The 20354-nt window shown below is 43.2% G+C and overlaps 1 protein-coding gene and 1 long non-coding RNA gene across 3 annotated transcripts; one reads left to right on the top strand and one right to left on the bottom strand.

Annotated features, from left to right (window-relative positions):
• Positions 1-9894: 9894 nt before the first annotated feature.
• Positions 9895-13138, bottom strand: LOC123442853 (serine carboxypeptidase-like 17). Its single transcript, XM_045119020.1, has 11 exons — positions 12758-13138; positions 12585-12661; positions 12348-12470; positions 11946-12048; positions 11737-11774; positions 11536-11637; positions 11354-11434; positions 11132-11272; positions 10692-10996; positions 10519-10564; positions 9895-10192 (listed from the first exon to the last, which is right to left on the bottom strand). Exons 1-11 carry the CDS (start codon positions 13065-13067, stop codon positions 10109-10111), a joined length of 1410 nt encoding a protein of 469 aa, XP_044974955.1. The 5' UTR covers positions 13068-13138; the 3' UTR covers positions 9895-10108.
• A 3564-nt stretch (positions 13139-16702) lies between these two features.
• Positions 16703-18166, top strand: LOC123439453. 2 transcript variants are annotated; one of them, XR_006630100.1, is made up of 3 exons: positions 17142-17543; positions 17646-17735; positions 17833-18166. It is a non-coding gene; the product is annotated as an uncharacterized LOC123439453 (long non-coding RNA). The 2 variants fall into 2 exon arrangements; XR_006630101.1 differs by having other exon boundaries at positions 16703-17735.
• Positions 18167-20354: the final 2188 nt, after the last annotated feature.

Genomic DNA, 20354 nt, shown 5'->3' on the forward strand with positions numbered 1-20354 from the left:
CAAAAAGACATAATTAGCTAATTTAGCTCCAAAAAAGGAGAAGAAATAGGAAAAATGAAAAGAAAGAAGAAGAAGAAGAAGAAGAGAAGAAGGAGAAGGAGTAGGAGGAGTAGGAGGAGAAGGAGGAAAAGGCCAAGGACCTTCTAGGCCTTCACCTCCTCCTCCTTCTCCTCCTCCTCCTCTTTCTTATCATCTTTCATATTATCCTTGCTTTAATTTCCCCAACAATGACATAATTAGCCAATTTAGCTTCAAAATGCCATAATAACCTCAAAATGGCATAAGAACCTTGGTTAGCTCATGAATATTATATACTTAGCTTGTTTTCCTCTAAAATGGGATAATTAGCCCATTTAGCTCCAAAAAGACATAATTAGGTAATTTAGCTCCAACAAAAGGAGAAGAAATGGGAAAAATGAAAAGAAAGAAGAAGAAGAAGAAGAAGAAGAGAAGAAGGAGAAGGAGGAGGCGGAGGAGGAGGAGGAGAAGGCCAAGGACCTTCTAGGCCTTCTGCTCCTCCTCCTTCTCCTCCTTCTTATTGATTTCTTGTTCTTCTCCTCCTCCTCCTCTTTCTTCTCCTATTTCACATTATCCTTGATTTAATTTCCCCAACAATGACCTAATTAGCCCACTTAGCTCCAAAATGCCATAATAACCTCAAAATGGCATAAGAACCTTGGTTAGCTCATGAATATTATATACTTAGCTTGTTTTCCTCCAAATTGGGATAATTAGCCCATTTAGCTCCAAAAAGACATAATTAGGTAATTTAGCTCCAACAAAAGGAGAAGAAATAGGAAAAACGAAAAGAAAGAAAGAAGAAGAAGAAGAGAAGAAGGAGAAGGAGGAGGAGGAGAAGGAGGAGAAGGCCAAGGACCTTCTAGTCCTTCTCCTCTTCCTCCTTCTCCCCCTTCTACCCCTTCTTCTTGATTTATTCTTCTTCTCCTCCTCCTCCTCTTTCTTCTCCTCTTTAATATTACCCTTGCTTTAATTTCCCCAACAATGACATAATTAGCCCATTTAGCTCCAAAATGCCATAATAACCTCAAAATGGCATAAGAACCTTGGTTAGCTCATTAAATATTATATACTTAGCTTGTTTTCCTCTAAAATGGGATAATTAGCCCATTTAGCTCCAAAAAGACATAATTAGGTAATTTAGCTCCAACAAAAGGAGAATAAATAGAAAAATTGAAAATAAAGATGAAGAAGAAGAAGATAAGAAGGAGATGGACGGGGAGGAGAAGGAGGAGAAGGCCAAGGACCTTCTAGTCCTTCTCCTCCTCCTCCTTCTCCTCCTTCTCCTCCTTCTTCTTGATTTCTTCTTATTCTCGTCCTCCTCCTCTTTCTTCTCCTCTTTCATATTATCCTTGCTTTAATTTCCCCAACAATGACATAATTACCCCATTTAGCTCCAAAATGCCATAATAACCTCAAAATGGCATAAGAACCTTGGTTAGCTCATGAATATTATATACTTAGCTTGTTTTCCTCTAAAATGGGATAATTAGCCCGTTGAGCTCCAAAAAGACATAATTAGGTAATTTAGCTCCAACAAAAGGATAAGAAATAGGAAAAATGAAAAGAAAGAAGAAGAAGAAGAAGAGAAGAAGGAGAAGGAGGAGGAGGAGGAGGAGGAGGAGGAGAAGGAGGAGAAGGCCAAGGACCTTCTAGTTCTTCACCTCCTCCTCCTTCTCCTCCTTCTCCTCCTTCTTAATATCTTCTTCTTCTCCTCCTCCTCCTATTTATTCTCCTCTTTCGTATTATCCTTGCTTTAATTTACCCAACAATGACATAATTAGCCCATTTAGCTCCAAAATGCCATAATAACCTCAAAATGGCATAAGAACCTTGGTTAGCTCATGAATATTATATACTTAGCTTGTTTTCCTCTGAAATGGGATAATTAGCCCATTTAGCTCCAAAAGGACATAATTAGGTAATTTAGCTCCAACAAAAGGAGAAGAAATAGGAAAAATGAAAAGAAAGAAGAAGAAGAAGAAGAGAAGAAGGAGGAGGAGGAGGAGGAGGAGGAGGAGAAGGAGGAGAAGGCCAAGGACCTTCTAGTCCTTCTCCTCCTCCTCCTTCTCCTCCTTCTTGATTTCTTCTTCTTCTCCTCCTCCTCTTTATTCTCCTCTTTCATATTATCCTTGCTTTAATTTCCCAACAATGACATAATTAGCCCATTTAGCTCCAAAATGTCATAATAACCTCAAAATGGCATAAGAACCTTGGTTTGCTCATGAATATTATATACTTAGCTTGTTTTCCTCTAAAATGGGATAATTAGCCCATTTAGCTTCAAAAAGACATAATTAGGTAACTTAGCTCCAACAAAATGAGAAGAGGAGAATAAATAGGAAAAATGAAAAGAAAGAAGAAGAAGAAGAAGAAGAGAAGAAGGAGATGGAGGAGGAGGAGGAGGAGAAGGCCAAGGACCTTCTAGTCCTTCTCCTCCTCCTCCTTCTCCTCCTTCTCTTCCTTCTTCTTGATTTCTTCTTCTCCTCCTCCTCCTCCTATTTCTTCTCCTCTTTCATATTATCCTTGCTTTAATTTCCCCAACAATGACATAATTAGCCCATTTAGCTCCAAAATGCCATAATAAGCTCAAAATGGCATAAGAACCTTGGTTAGCTCATGAATATTATATACTTAGCTTGTTTTCCTCTAAAATGGGATAATTAGCCCATTTAGCTCCAAAAAGACATAATTAGGTAATTTAGCTCCAACAAGAGGAGAAGAGGAAAAGAAATAGGAAAAATGAAAAGAAAGAAGAAGAAGAAGAAGAAGAAGAGAAGAAGGAGAAGGAGGAGGAGGAGAAGGAGAAGGCCAAGGACCTTCTAGTCTTTCTCCTCCTCCTCCTTCTCCTCCTTCTCCTCCTTCTTCTTGATTTCTTCTTCTTATCCTCCTCCTCCTCTTTCTTCTTCTCTTTCATATTATCCTTGCTTTAATTTCCTGAACAATGACATAATTAGCCCATTTAGCTCCAAAATACCATAATAAGCTCAAAATGGCATAAGAACCTTGGTTAGCTCATGAATATTATATACTTAGCTTGTTTTCCTCTAAAATGGGATAATTAACCCATTTAGCTCCAAAAAGACATAATTAGGTAATTTTGCTCCAACAAGAGGAGAAGAGGAGAAGAAATAGGCAAAATGAAAAGAAAGAAGAAGAAGAAGAGAAGAAGGAGAAGGAGGAGGAGGAGAAGGCCAAGGACCTTCTAGTCCTTCTCCTCCTCCTCCTTCTCCTCCTTCTCCTCCTTCTTCTTGATTTCTTCTTCTTCTCCACCTCCTCCTCTTTCTTCTCCTCTTTCATATTATCCTTGCTTTAATTTCCCCAACAATGACATAATTAGCCCATTTAGCTCCAAAATGCCATAATAAGCTCAAAATGGCATAAGAACCTTGGTTAGCTCATGAATATTATATTCTTAGCTTGGTTTCCTCTAAAATGGGATAATTAGCCATATAGCTCCAAAAAGACATAATTAGGTAATTTAGCTCCAACAAGAGGAGAAAAGGAGAATAAATAGGAAAAATGAAAAGAAAGAAAGAAGAAGAAGAAGAAGGGAAGAAGGAGAACGAGGAGGAGGAGGAGAATGCCAAGGACCTTCTAGTCCTTCTCCTCCTCCTCCTCCTCCTTCTCCTCCTTCTTCTTGATTTCTTCTTCTTCTCCTCCTCCTCCTCTTTCTTCTCCTCTTTCTTCTCCTCTTTCATATTATCCTTGCTTTAATTTCCCCAACAATGACATAATTAACCCATTTAGCTCCAAAATGCCATAATAAGCTAAAAATGGCATAAGAACCTTGGTTAGCTCATGAATATTATATTCTTAGCTTGTTTTCCGCTAAAAATGACGTAATTAGCTCAGAACATCATATTTTGTTCTTCTTCTGACTTTCTTATTCACATTTTTGCAGATTGGATATACTACATGCATGGAAGGTGGCATTCATGGAGTTGAACAATGTCGATGGATGAACTTTATATGTATATCATCTAGTTTTCATTTGAGTTGATGAACAATGTCGAACTATATGTATATGTATATATGAATAAACAATGGAATACTTTGTATGTTGGTTCTTTCGATATATGGGGATGTACATTGATTTATATGTATATCATATATGTGTGGTGAATTATATATATGTGTTGGCAAGTATATGTGTGGTGAACTATATATCATATATGTGTGGTGAATTATATAAATGTGCTGTCAAATATATATATGTATATATATATGTGCTGTGAAATAATAGAAAACAAAAAAAACAGGTACTATATGGGCTCTTTGCTGTCTGCCATGTGATGGCAAAGACCTGTGCCATCAGCTCGCAGATGGCAAAGGTGCCACATGGCACCCAACTGTGCATCCTGGGGTGTCTATATAGGCTCTTTGCCGTCTGCCTCCACGGTGGGCAGACGGCAAAGAAGAGGGCACAGAGGAGGGGGGAGGAGGAGGCAGACGGCAAAGAGTGGGGGGGAGGAGGAGGAGGCAGACGACAAAGAATAATAGGGAGGCAGATGGCAAAGAATAAGGGGGAGGATGACGGCAAAGAATAAGGGGGAGGCAGACGACAAAGCCTCCATTAACCCCTAACGAAGGCAATGCCTGTCGGCTGCCGTCTCGAGCACTTTGCCGACTGCTCCTGTGGAAAGATGATGGCAAAGAGCTTTGTCGTCCGCTTTGTGGGGACAGACGGCAAAGAAGGTACGATGCCGTCGTAGGCTGACGCAGAAATTTTGCCGGCCGTGAGATTCTTTGCCGTCTGTGGTATTCTCTTTGCCGTCCGGGATTTAGTCTTTGCCGTCTGTGATGGCAGACGGCAAAGAAGCTAATTCCTGTAATGTTGGTTCCATGAGTTGTGATGTGCTCTTGTATTTGTTTCTTGGTTGTGGTAGTAGAGGGTGACCCCCTCTACCACATGTTGGTTTCAATTCATGATTTGGAATCCATGTGTGCAAGTTGTGCCCATCCAAAGTAGGCATGGGGCTGAAATTCCAGATTAGTGAAAACCTGAGATTTCACTAAGTCTGAGAATCTGTTTATATTTTCTTCCCGTGTTGATGAGGTTGTGCTGGTCATTGTGTTGTGATCTAGCCTTAGCTTTCTACTAGGAAGTTGGACCTAATATGTTTGTCTAGCTCCCTGTAAATGTTCATTCCATTTGGAGCCCTGTAGCTATTGTTTTGGCTGCTGTCAAAATGCTTCAGAGCATAGACAGAAAGTTAGGTGCAGGAATTTTCACTAAGTCCCTGAAATCTGATGGTTTTGGGCAAGTTTGCAGCCTTGTAACTTTCTGTGTTTAATTACTTTTTGTGTGATTCTTGCTTGTTCTTGTAGTATTATTGGATAGCTATGGCCACATATATTATTTGTCATGTTTGGGTGGCTGTAGGTGTGTTGCATGTAGCTCACAAAATGCTATGATGCAGTTTATGGCAGATTGTGTAGTTTTGTCATTTTGATGTTTGTGAGTGCTTACTGCTTAGTTGGTGATGTGGTGTTCTTCCTTGCTCCAATCCATTCATGTTGGGTTTTTATAAGTCTTGGCAACCTGGAAATACCAGGGTTGTGCCATTTGAGTGTGTGGTGATGATTTTGGCACGTAGGTCTTCATATCTTGTTTCGTTGATTCCCGTTGAACCGTAGCTCCGTTTGTAATGTTCTTTATATGCATTTGCATCGTTTTGTCGAGATGCATCTGATCATGTCATTCTCAAGCATGTCAAAATAGCTTAGGATACAGTTCTGTACAGGAACATGTATTAGCTCCTTATGCTTGTGCTAGTGATAGAAATAGTGATGCATGCTCATATTCATCTCATGCATCATGTGATTGTTGCATCTTGAGTTGTTGTTGTTTATTGGATGTTATTCTTATGTTGGGTAGCACCGGGACCGGAGAACGAATACGTGGAGTCAGGAGAGAACGTGCAGGACGATCAAGAACCATTCCAAGCTGAGGGTATCACAGGCAAGATGATATGACCTTGATTCCATCTCTAGACTTGTTATGCTAGTTTACGTTTCCACGTCAATTGCTCGCTGCCTACCACTGAATTAAATTGCCTCCTGATATGCCATGAAACCAAACACTATCCCTACCTAGCAAAACTTGAATGGCTAAGTAGGCTTTGCTTAGCTACTAATGTTAGCGTTGCTAGATGCAGGTGCTTTGTCTCATGTGATAACATGAGCTTGATACATTATCTTAAATTCTGTTATTTAACTTAATGCACCTATATACTTGGTAAATGAAGGAAGGCCTAGCCTTTTGCCAGGTGCTTTGTTCCTTATTGCCGTCATAGTTACCGGCTACCGGTGTTTGATTCCATATTGATCGCTCCTAACACGTTCGAGGTTGTTATGGGGACCCCCTCAATAAATCACGTAGTGCTAAGACTTGTCCGGCATGACCCAACATTGGTGTTAATTTGATAATCACTTAATAATAATCTGCATAGGGAATGATCACCCCGAGGATCCTTAATCAACAACCCGGGCCAGTGCTCCTCATGAGTGTTGGTCCAAACTGGTCTGCCTGCGTGGCCACCACAAGGAAACTTGAGGTTTTGTACCTGTAGCTAGTTCCATCCGACGTGTCCTAAGACTGAGATACGCGGCTCTTATCAGGGTCGTCGATACGTTGGGAGGTCCTACTAGTCTTGTCTTACCTTAGCGATATATCCTGCGTATAGGAATCCCGGTGAAGCTTTGGTTTCCCCAGAGTTGAGGTTTTCCTCTAAGGAATCCGACGAGATCACGGGATTCGTGATAGAGGATTACTTTACGACCCGTGTACGTTTGTGATGGACTAGTTGGAGCACCCCTGCAGGGTTTAATCTTTCGGAAAGCCGTGCCCGCGGTTATGTGGCAACTTGGAATATTTTGTTAACATCCGGTAATAGATAACTTAAACATAAGCTATTAAAATTGCCAACTGTGTGTGTAACCGTGACTGTCCCCTCGAAGATCTCTCTTCGATCGGGAACACGGTGGGGTTATGATTGACGTAGTTAGGTGTTCAGGATCACATAGTGATCAAGTTTTATCGACCGTTAGCATAGTCCACCTTCACACATGTTCTACGTAAGTTAGCCACCATATCAAGCTTAGGAGACTGCAGCTTAAACACTCTACCCTATCCAACCTAATAACTTGACTAGTTCTGACACCAAGGTCTTAGATTGCTGAGTCCCCGTGGCTCATGGATTCCTCCACAATACCAACAGGTTCAGGTACCCCAGAGACAGATGATCCCGACGGAACGCAGCTAGCGTGGCAGAACGATGAGGAGACCGACCGCCTGTATGTGAACTATCCAGTAGATTGAGGCGTGGTCGTGATCGTGGGCCCGCAGGCAGGGTAGCATAGCCTTTTCTCTGTTTTGTAGTCCGTAGCGGAACTACTTTGGTTGTATGCATGATGTACTCTGATATATTTATGAGAAGGCAATTGAACCGCTGATTGTCTATCTTTTATTGTTATGTATGTGATGTGTTACCTGTTTGCGAGACGCTTAGATGCGCTCCTTCCCAATTCGGGGACTCGATCCCCAGATCGGAAAGGACCGCATCTTGGTCGTTACACAGGGTTAGCCCCTGAGTCACCTCAAAGGAGACGATGCGGGGTGGGGGCGAGTTATTTTGCTTTTTGAGTGAGTACGTGCATACTTTTGTAGCTGGTCTGGGCCCAGACTGCCATTTCGATGAATGAAAATGTTGGTTGAAAGATAACAGGGTTGCGACATGACGACCCATTGTCCTCACTCCTCTTTAACTTTGTCGTCGACACTCTTTCGCCCATGATTGACAAAGCTATGGTGGCAGGTCACATCAATGGTGGTGTGCCTCATCTTATACATGGGGTATTGTAGTTGAACTACATGGATGATATGATATTGATATTTGAATTGGACGAACACATATTGCCTCGGTTAAGCCGTTGTTGCTTTGCTTCGAGTAGATGTCCGGTCTCAATATAAACTTTCACAATCCATATTGTCCTCGGGCGCACGTCTCGTTCTGATTAACTCATGGCTATCCTGCTTTTCCATTTTCACAATGGGGATATTCCTGTTGGTTTGACAGAGTGCATGCCAAGTTGGACGCCCATAGCGTAGTTCTTTTGGTACGGAACAAGCACAAAGCACAATGGCTAAGTGGGCGGTGATCTGCCGCCTGTCGCCTGAAGAACCGAGGAGGGCTTGGTGTTCTCAATTCCAAACTCATGAACGTTGCTCTCTTGTCTAAATGGATTGGGAAGCTATCGCAAAATGTTGCTTGCTTGTGGGCCGATCTACTAAGGGTGAAATACAGGCCTAATGGGTACTTCTTCGAATCCTCTGCCCACGACTCTCATTTTGGAATGGATAATATGTGGTTAAACCTGCTTTCACTTTGGGGGCGAAGTTCAACGTTTGCATTGGCGGCTAGGCTAAATTTGGTTTGATTCTTGAGATGGCACACAACCCCTCTAGTAGAGATTCAAGGACCTATACACCATTGTGGTGTACCCAGACATCTCGGTCGCTGAGGCCTTTAGTCAATCGCCACCTGCCATTTCCATTAGGTGCTCCTTCTTCCCAACTAAACCTAATAGTTGGGATCTTTTTTGTGTTATGGTGGTGGGTACACAAATCTCCGATGAGTCTGATGAGGTACTATGACACATATCATCCTCAGGTCAATTCTTTGTTAAATCCCTCTATGCGTAGCTGTTTGCTGGGTCGGGGTTAGCTAGTGTGAAATTTCTTTGGAAGACTGCCCTTCCCCTCAAAGTTAAGTCTTCTTATGACAAATGTTTCATAACAGACAACTGTCCTTGTTTAACATGGCCAAGCATAATGGCCCTTCGAACGATTCGTGTGCAGTCTGTGCAATGATGGAGGATGCGCATCATATATTCTTTAGGTGTGCGTTGGCTTCTTTTGTGTGGAGTTCCATCCGCGAGCTAGTGGACTGCAATTGTAACCCGAACTCCAATTGGCTTCGCACGTGATCCTATGCTCGGCGGGAGGAGGGTTATTACTTAGTAAGTCTATTTTATACAAGAGCCCCTCCTATCTGATAGAAAAGGGTCCCATGATCCCGAGTTGATCTTACCCTGGTTCATAAATCCCAAGTTTGTCTATGGAGAGCCAATATATAGTGCACTGAAACTCATGGTTATGGACCCGAATCCTTTAGTATGGAACATTATCTTTTCCAAGTAAAACCCCTAGTATATGAAAGAATGAAAAGGTACTTTCTTTCTTTTGGCATAATAAGCTCTCTTACCTTAATGAAAGGAAAATTGTAATTTTCCGTTAGGTATATGACCAAATAGGATCGTCCGGTTCCTATAGAACCTATCACTAAAATATTTGATAGGGCTAAGCGAAACAAAAAGGGTCTTCCACTGCAATATTTTTCTGTCGGTAAAGATTGCACGAGAGCACCTTCTACTTCTAATAGACCATGAACTACAAATAGAGAAGAAGGACCGAGTGTCCATAGACTTGGGTGCAACCAAATAGGATAGTCCAGTTCCTATAGAACCTACCACTAAAAATACCCGATAGGGCTAAGCGGAACGAAAAGGGTTTTCCACTGCAATCTTTTTGTGTCGGTAAAGATTGCACCAGAGCACCTTCTACTTCTAATAGGCTAGGAACTATAAACAGAAGAGATGATTTCATGATGGCCCATGCATCAATAATCATATTAATGTGTTGCTAACCTAATCCAATGAATATAACTTGAACGGTCATCTCTCATTGGTTGCACCCAAGTCTATGCACACTCGGTCTATGATTAGTGATGCATGGGCCTTGTGATAGCTTTTGTTCCTTTTATACTCCCTTTTGTGATGTTGTATTTTTCAAAACTATGCAACAGTGGAAGGTTGCATGCATCAACCGATGCGTAGGCTGGATCACCCCACTTGTATTCCCTGTTGATGATGATGAACATGCAAACGTTGTATACCATGTTATATACATTGATAAACTTAACAGCAGTAGGTTATGGTGGTAGGATATTATTCTCGCCGAGTTAAATATCCTTATGTGTGTAACAAGATGAAGAAGATTTGATCTGCGCGAGACCGAGAACACGAGTTAGAGAGGACGGCCGGAGAGCCACCTGTCGACCATGGCCAAGCATTCCTTGGGCCTGTACTCTGGAGCAGTGTGACCACCACCCTGATTAAACAAACAAACAAACACTTGCTTAGCATGGCCAACAAATAAAGTAGAGAAGTACTCCCTCAATTATTAAATGTAAGTCTTTCTAGTGATTCCACTACCGGATACATAAGAATGTATATAAATATCTTTTTTACAGCTGATATATAGACATACTTTCAAGTGTAGATTCAATCATTTTATTCCGTATGTAGTTCGTAATGAAATCTTTAAAATGACTTATATTTAGGAAGTAAGGAAGTACTCCACAAGGTTATATATACGCTTTCTACATACGGAGTAGAATCAATACATCAAACTAGCCAGTCACTTGTTATGCGTACCTTGACTGTCGCAAAGGTGAGGTTGTTAGCGTACAGAGTTGTAAACCTACACACACATGAAATGCAGCTCAATCAACGACGACACAAATCAGGAACGTAAAAGTTTACTCAAGGTCTCAAGCTGATTGAAAAAAACAACTGGATCTTATATGTAATGGCTCAAACGTACTTACCCAGCAACTTGGCCGGTGGCATACCAGGGCCTCCACTGATCGACGATGGCGAATCGGAGAGAGCGGATCCACGCCTGGGTACCGATGAAAGGCACAGTCATGTCGTGGTCACCGCTGTAGATCAGGCTCCGGTAGCCTCTGCTGGCCAGGCTCCGGTGATACTCCACGCTGCTCCTGATGTCGGTGGTGTATGGCGTGCCGTGGTTGCATCTCAGCCACACAGGAACCGTTCCATTGTGAACACCCAGAGCCTCTCTCACTGCCCTGTTGTTTGCCCAGATGCTGGACATGCTATATCCTTTCTCCTGCATGCAGTAATTATGGATATAGTGGTGGCACAAGCAATGTTGTATAAAATTCAAAATAAAATATGGTCATTTTAATTAGCAAAGAAGAAAATCTTAAGCAATTGAAGCTAGTTAATTTTTTTGGTCACTAACTCTGCACTCCGAAGAAATATCAGATAAGCCAAGCTCTGCACCACGGTAATCAAGCAGCGTCCTCCCGCTATCTGAATTTCCATTGTATTCGGAAGAACATTCGGGTTCTAGGATGTGGTGTATGTTTATGCCCTTCAAACACTACACTTGGTAGAAAAAGTATCGTCAATAATTCAGACAAAAGGGCTTCCTTCAGTTCCCTTTATTTCGGAATTATTGTACCTTATCTATCGCATCATGGCAATTTTTGCATTGTATGTTTCGGTTCATACCGGTGTCCGCACCACAACTTTCCCTGTATTTCTGAAGTTGAGCAACATAGAAATTTTAATCATCAAAAATGAGTGAAATAAATAACTCAACTCAATACTATGTGAAATAAAGTATGTGATCCCCTCTACCACCTCATATTGTTCGTCAGATATGAGACCCATCCTATGGGCATATGGGACCCTGGCTGGCAAATCAAACTTGCGATCCGTTAATGGGTTGCCTATGATATAACCCTGAAGCAAAATATATGTTAGAACATTAGCAGCTACTCACAAGGCAATACAAATACAACCTGTGTTAATTGTTGCAAGAGTAAAGAAAGGTTGCCTGACCTTCAGATTAAGAAGTGGCTTGTCACCCATTTCTATACCTGGAAAAGAGGCACAGGATAGGTAATTTAAAGCAGAACACTGAAGGTTTAACACTAACGTCAAGGATTATTTGAGTAGAGATGCATTTTATTTCATGCCAAAGTTTTCAATTTTATAGGAAAAATGCAATATTTATAATATGAAACAAGAAAAAGGAAGTTTCTACATACCCTTGGCAATTTGAACGGTTAGTGGTGGCCCAATTAAACCGGAATACGAATCTCCAGCAATGAAAAGTGGATTCAGTAAGAACTGTGGATGCTCCTTATACCACTATAATGGAGAAAATAATGACCACAAAATTCAGAATAATTACCTATGAAATAAATATGAATTCAAAATTAATGTTTTCTACACGTAGCAAAGCATGTAAAAGTAGTAGGAAATATGGGAAGTCTCAGAAGTAGTGGTGTGTAAAACAATAGTAGTATAAGAACCACGTACGATCGAGTAAAGCAAAGCTAATTATGAGTGATAAGATCGACGAAAAATATGTAACCATTTTTCAAAAAGGGGAAGACTCCAGCCTCTGCCTCAAACGATGCACACAACCAATATGTGAGTGGACGGACCTTGGTAAGGAAGATGGCAATTTGGTCAACGGCTTTGGTGTCGGAGGACTTGTACCCTTGGTCTGTTGCAGAGTATGAAAAGCCAGCTCCAACAGGGGAATCCAGAAAGATTACATTGGCAACCTAGTAGTGATTAGACAGAAGCATAATTAGAAGCTGCAATTACACTGCATGATTAATTAGTGGTCTAGTCTAGAGGGTGGCTGACAGGATCACAGAAGAGGAATATATACTAGCCTTGGTCCAAGAATCTGGTCTGTACACCAGCTCTGGCAGACCACCGGTGTAGGAATCGGGCTGAAAGCTGAGAGGGCCTGCAACATCAACAATCAACAAGGCAACAAGTAAGTTAGTTTTGAGACTATGATTTGTGTGGGAAGAAAGAAGTGATGAAGTAAATAGTTACTTACCGATCTCGTAGACAAGACCGGAGAAGGCGGAGCACCCAGGGCCGCCTGTGAGCCAGAGCAAGACTGGGTCCTCCGTCGGGCTCGTCTCCGACTGAACGAAGTAGTAGAAGAGGTGGACGCCATTGCGGTTGTCTACTTGTACATAGCCTGTTTCCAGGGAGAAGGGAAGGGGGCCATGGAAGCCAGGCAGATGGCTCACCTGCACGGTGGTCTGGTTCTTCTCGCTCTGCGCCTGGGCGATGACGATGATGATGAGGACGAGCAAGAGCAAGCTGACTCTCAGTGCCAAGCCATGGCTCCTATCTTTCATCGTCTCCTCCTCGCCTATCTAAAAGCTGTTGGATAGGAACTGGACGTACGCATCAAACTCGGCTCAGTTGTAGTTCAAAGATCATTGGCCTCCTTAAAAGAATATAATTGTCGTTGTCCTCGCCTAGCTAAATTGCTGGTTTTAATAATCGCACGCATCACACGAGGCATGACATACCATTAATTAACGCAAGCGGAGCAAGTGAGCTCTTTGTCGAATATATATATATATATATATATACCGGCTCTTCTGTTAGTGTGCACACAAGACTTTGTTAGCCTGCTCAACGTGCACTTGAACTTGTGATGATCAGGTACAATCGGGTGTTCAATCTCACTCAAGTCTTACATCCGTCATTTGCACAGCTGGATTAATGGCTGCATGCATCATCATGATGCAGAGGCCGGGGGTGATCCTCCTTTTTGAAAAGAAAAATTTGCACAGCTGGGAGTTGACATGAGTGGCTCGTATGTGTTTGGTTCAATCTCGTTATGATGGTGAATACGATGGGTGTTCTTCAAGTGTAAAAATGATGGGGTATGTGCTTCTTTTGACTCTGTTGTTCACCAGATTCGGCGTAATTTCGATAGCTCATTTTTTGTTCAAATTTGTGTGTAGGATGGATGCAAGTTTTTGTATTAGAAAGAAGAATACATCGATCTATTGGTAGCATGGAATTTGATAGATACCGTGCACTCGTTGTTACAATAGAAGATAGAGATGAGACTAGATGTGAAGCAACATCTACTTTTTTAGAATCGAAGAAGAAAGAAATAAGCAAGTAGCAAGCATGAGAAGTCGCAAATCAACAATGAAGACATAGAGAAGATATTAATCCAACTAATGAGAGAAGTTATGGAAGTTGGGTATGTTCTAAAGTTTTAATTGTGGTTGTTGCTTTCTTTGGTCTTTCTTTAGTAGTGAAGAATTGGTGAATTATGTACTCCTATGTATCAAAATGTCGCCACCGAAAATGTAATGCAAATAATTTTAATACTCCGTTACATATAGGGGATCGGCTAGGTTCAGCCAAATCTTAATGGAGTAAAAATACTACACTAAGGTTTTATTCCTTCGGATACTCCGTTAATTTCATGGGTTCGGTTAGAAATGGACTTAGGGGTTCTCATGGAGATTCTTTGGCTATCCGAGGCTCGTGGATTTGGGATGACACCATCATCCATGGCCGGAAGGAGCGTCACCTCGTCGAAGAAGAGTGTCTCTCCGAACCCCTCCAGTGTCGCCCCGCGCAGTGACCGGGAAAACCCTAGACCAATGCCGCCAGTTCCCCACCTTCCCCGTCGCCGTCACAAGGTTCGACCGGGCAAAGCCGGACCGAAGTCACCAGTGGCGTGGCCTTCCCGGTCCCTCGCATATAGGCACCGGTGCAGCGCGGCCTCCCATGGAATGGGCATGGCATGGAGGTCGGGCGTCAGAGGCGGCGATGAGAGGGTGTCACCGTGGGTGTTGCTGAGTTTTTTGTGCTTCGACGGTGTGGTGGGTGGAGGAACGGGCGGTGGTGCTTCGGCTAGATTTGTCCGACAACTACCTCTCGCGGCGTCAATGTCGACCCCATCCCATGACACAGGTCGGGCCCACCTATTGTGTATGCTCTGAACGGCCAGATGCTGAGGGAAGACGGGGAGAATTGAGGCACCTAGCGTCGGCATAGCTATGAGAGTCTATTTATCTACTCATGCAAATGTCTTATGTTCCCTTAAAAAAGTTATGGATGATGATCATTATAAGATAAATACAAATGCAGTATGAACACGATCATTTGCACACGGTTGAGGAAAACAAATCTTCGTTCGCAGACTCCATGCATTGCGTTAGTGAAATAACAAACCAATGGAGATAGGTCATATTTTATTTTTGCCTCATTAGTATTGATGACGTGACGGAGTTGGTTTTCAAGCTCCGGGAAGTCACCCCAAAGCACCTCGTCTGGCAAGACCATGACACCAGGATATCTAGCACACCCAAACTAGCCGTCAGTATCTTACACGCAAGATACCGGCCACGCACCAGGGCATCATGCTTGAATAGAGGGATTTTTTGGTAAGAACGGTCCTAAAATATTGCTTGACAACGACCTTCAAGATGAGATTGCCTCGGAATGCTCCATGTTTGGGGTTGTGTTACGTGTGGTGATATTCAAGATCACCCAGACAAACTTCCTTGCAGACGAAGCCATAAGGAAGTTTGTGTTGTTCGAGACGATAAAATAGTCGACCAAGGTGTTGATCGGACTGGAAGGCCGTTATTTTGGCCGACACATAACGCATGCGATCCTGAGGGAATGTTCGAGAGGAACAAAGTCGCTCCGATGTCAGGGGAACTTTAAGCGGACAAAAGAAGAAAGGAGTGCTTGTGCGGGTGTAGCTTATAATCTGGATTCTAGAGCATGAAGCTTTTTTTTCTTACACAGTCCCGATCATGCTAATCAATGTTGAACAATGGAAACCATTCCCATTTTATTATTGTATATATATTGTAGAGTTATTATGCTACTTCCTCCGTTTCTAAAGAAGTGTTATGGTTTTAGTACAAATTTTGCACTAAAGCCACCAACACTTACTTTGAAATCAGAGGGATAGTTATTAACATAATAAGTAATGTTAAAATGCAGTAGAGACATTCATAATAACCTTAATAATAATATAAAGTCAACAACACAAGTAGAAAGGGATTACAAACCATGCATACACGGACATCATGTTATACTCTACATGCTAGCTAGAACACAATAATAATGCACCTAAACTAACCTCCATCATAACATTAATAAATTAACCTCGCTCCATCATTATACCTTAATAAATTAACCTCACTTCATCAAAACCTTGTAATAAGTTACTATAACACTAAGCTTCCTATTTTTTAAGACCTTACAATTAATTGAGCTCTCAATATAAAGTTGGGTCATTCAACTTCGACCGAGTCAACAATTTCACAATGAGCTTTCGCATTCATTTTTTAATACACCATACTCCCTAATTTTTAAGCTTCTCCCGTCAACCCTTAATTTTGACTCCGTCAATTCTTTGTTGTGGCAATGAAATCTCTAATTTCGTTAAGCAACCCCGTTTAAATTCCTTCATTGAGATTGTCAATTTTGATTGGATACATAATTGATTGGGTCGTTTATGCTGACTCCATGGTGAAATCTCTCGATGAATGAGTTACAAAACAGAAGTGTCGCACATGACACGTTTAGCATCACCATAATACACGTGTCACACAACGTAAGTAACTTTCTCATGTTTCTATACTAATTAAAAGATGTCCTATCACACGGTAAAAAAATCACCCTAACACCTAATGAAAAAAGAGAAAAATGATACTCACCAACGATTCGCTACGGATTGGTTATACCTGACATTGTCCCACTAATCATTTTCTCAATTTGCATCATTGGTCCACTTTTTTCCTAATCTTTAACCATAGATTGACACATCCATCGGTAAGCATGATTCCGCAAAGTATGTCATATCTGATAATAAAAATGCACTTCATTGTATCCATCACCCGTCAAACCAACTAATACGAATATTTATTATAAAACTTTAAAAAATTTCATAAAACATGTATAACCTAAAAATATAAGGGGCGCAACAAAGCGTACACTGCCCTTCTTCTAGTAATAAATTAATTCTGATTGATACTACTACTTCCTCCGATGATCGGATGGCGCCTACTGTGACAAGTCCATTGCATCCCCGACATCGCCCTTTCCTCCTACTGCTGGGTTAGGCATGGCAGGCTGCTTCTTGCGAGAGGATTCCACAGACATCGGTGCACGCGGTTTCATATTCTCCATCTCCTTTGAAACTGCATAGGAAAAGAACAGATTTTGTTGTAAAAATAAATCTTTGCCCGTCTCATTTATCTTCCCTAATAATAAAGCACGGAGCGCTTCTGCCGTCCATCGCTGATGGTTTTGCAAACAAATCCTTCTGTTTTCTGATATTCAACCCGCCGTCCAGATTTAAGTGAAGAAGAAAAACGTTTCGGTGATTAAAAAGAAAAACACCCCGAGCTCACCTTATCCACGCCGTCCTCCACCACGGGATCCTCGCTCCGACGATCCGCCGCGCCACCCCTTGCCCCCCCTCCACCCCCACCCCATCCCAAACCCACTACCGTACGTCGCCGTCGTCACCATCCACCTCGACCCCGTCTCCCCTTACTCCCTTCTCGGCCATAAAGGGCGCCGCAATGGCCGCCGCGTAGGCCCCCGCGCGCGGGCAGCCTGATGGCCGATGGCAGCGACGGGGAGGGTGCGGGCGAGAGCTGCTGGCCGGCCCCCGCCGCCACCGCCTCCGGCCAAGGCAGCGGCGGCGGCGGGGTGCAGCTGTCCGGCGTCAGGAGGGAGATCTACGACCGCCTGCGGGCCATCGGCAACCAGGAGGCGTTCGCCGACCCCTTCTTCGACCGCGTGCTCGAAGACCACTACTAACGCCTCCCGCCAAGGTCCGTGCTTTCCGCTCACCCCCCGTCCACGCCCGCGTTTTCACCTCACCAACGCCTCTCTCTCTGTCTGTCTGTCTGTGTCCGCGCGCACCGGGGATGTAGCTACTACATCGACCTCGACGTGAGCATGGAAGCCAGGGATCCCCCACAATTACCGTTTTGATTTGGAGCCAGAGGTTTGTCCTGCTGAAGGTACTGCGCATGAAAGCAGAGGACCATAATAACACAGTAAGCGACAGTGTGCAGGGAAGATTTCATGAGTTTAATGGATGGATAAATTTACCCTTAGGAATCGGGCATGGAAGACGGGGCGGTTGTCGGGGTCGGCGCACTCGGCGAGGATCCGGCGGTGGAGCAACACGTCCTCCGCCTTGTTCACCAGCGTTCATGCGTGGCATAGTTCTGTAAGAATTGTCAAAAGCGAATGTTTGATTAAAAACAGATATTTCAGTCATTTATGCCAGCTGATAGTCAGTTTGTATTGCTCTGATTAATGAGCTCTACAGAGATATCAGAAAAGCTTTCCCAGAGGAAACTTGAATTATTGCATTTGTGATGTAGATATTCTAACTCATCTTCATGGCATAACTGTAAACAAAGTTCTGCTGTGATTACTTTTTCAAGCATGCTTCTCAATTTCTTAAACTACAAAAGATAATTTACTTCGCTGTATGGACGAATGTAAAGAACAAGAAAACCAAACAGATTATTTGAGAACTCCAACAATATATAAATCTTGGCAATAAATCTGCTAAGTATATTAACAGACATAAATACAGCAAACAGAGCTATATAAAGCTGCCGGTTTGCGTGAAAAAGTAGTTTCGTTTACCCCATCAAACATACTCCTTAGTTCTTAACGGGTGTGGATTAGTACGGCTCCTGCTCGCACGGACGTGCACCAAAGAGTGCGGCCGTCGTCCCACATTGTCCCCTACGTTCCCCCCGCCTTGCACCGGCACCGGCGAAAACAGCAGTTGCTCCGGTGTCCGGCTCCCGCGGCAACCTCGTGCCAGCAAAAGTTGTTGCTGCCGGTCCTCCGTCGTCCGCGACAAGCGCTGCTCCAACGACCGCGACAGGCGTGAGCAGCAGCAGGCCGGGCGCACGGGAGCGTCTAAGGACATCAAGGATAGGCCATGACCATGGCAAATGCTGCTGCAGGCCGGAGAGAAGAAACATGAGGATGGGCTAATTGCCTTTTTATATTTTGAAGCAGGGTGCCGGTGCAAAGTCCCCGGTCTAACGACGTCACCTGTGAACTGTTACGCCACGTCGACGAAAGCGGGACCCACCTGTCATAATTGTTATTAAAACGCCCCAAACCAACAACTAATGTTATTTGCAAAAAATAGGCTCAAAATTAATGGTTTTTGACACAAACCTATAAAACTGTGGTTTCTGCAACCCTAGTCTTCAATGATGATGTTTTCAGCAATTAACTCACCAGTTTGGGACCAAGTTGATCCTACGAGGAAGAAGCCTCCTCATGATCATGGTGGTACCCCCTGTTTGGGGATCTTTGCTGGTAGCATTGGATGGTGCCTCTACTTCTGCTATACATGGACATGCGACAGTTGATGGCAACCCATGCCCATCTTGAAAACAAGACCTGAGAAGAGGTAAAAAACTACAAGTTCTTCTCAGAAGGATGGATCGCACCGCTCCCAATAAATCTCATGAGTTGAACTGCCATCAAGCGGGTAACAACGTGACAGTTTGAGAGCTTCGCGGTTTCGCGAAGATGTGTACCCCGTCCGTGCTAGGCATAGTTGAGACACAAATTAGTAAAGCTCGGATCGAAGCATTAGCCCCATATTTTGAGCGATTCAATAAATCTTGAAAGTGTGTTAAGTTATTCCTAGTATCACATTAGATGCCAAGATTGATGGTTATTTGTCAACAATTTGACGCGTGACTCTCATTGATGGCAAAACTTTCAGGTACAAAACAGGGATATCATTAAGAGCATCTCTAAAAGACGCGTGGCAGCAAGACGCGTTAAATTCTTTTTGCAATGCCAAAATAGCGTTTAGCGCGCGCAGGAGGGTGGTTTCTTTTTCACGAATTTAGCGATGGAGCTGGCGCACAAAATACCCAGCACGCGATGCAGTTTTTTCCGAGCATGCTGGAGCTGGCGCACAAGATATCCAACGCCCTGGTGCTTGTTTACCGCACGCGAGATTATAGCGTGACTGCTGGAATGCTATCTCTCACGCGCTATATAGCCATTTTATCCAGCGCTCGGGCTTATTTAGCGCATATGTTGGAGATGCTCCAAGGGTCTTATTGCTACTAGTAATTTGCCCTGATTGCACTCGGTGATTTTAATGAAGTATTGAACCTTAGTGAGCATGATGGTGTTGGCAATAGGAGTTAGGCATAAACTGATGATTTTGAGGACATGGTACATATTTGTGATTTTTGTGACCTGAGCTACAAAGGAAATTGATGAAAGTGTGAGAAGAAGGTTGTGGGAGGAACCTATACGTGTTTGGCTTGATAGGGCCCTTGTCACTCCTTCATGGGATCTATTGTACCCAAGGGCTACATTCACCCACCTATACGAGTTCAGCTCACCCATTGATCTAGGTGTGTGTTTCTACGACACCGACGCGAACCTTTCACCCCACGCCCCATCCGCTATGAGCATGGGCGGATTTAGGCCCCACGCAAAAGGTGCGGCAGCCTGGGGCGTGAGGCCCATCTTCTTCATTTACTGTAGCACGGTTGCTACAGTAGCCGCTACAATTAAGGAATGTTGCCTCGGCGTGGCCCATTCCTGGGTCCGCCACTGGCTATGAGGCTATGTGG

Source organism: Hordeum vulgare, chromosome 3H (genome assembly GCF_904849725.1).
Source record: "Hordeum vulgare subsp. vulgare chromosome 3H, MorexV3_pseudomolecules_assembly, whole genome shotgun sequence".
NCBI classification, from domain to species: Eukaryota; Viridiplantae; Streptophyta; class Magnoliopsida; order Poales; family Poaceae; genus Hordeum; species Hordeum vulgare.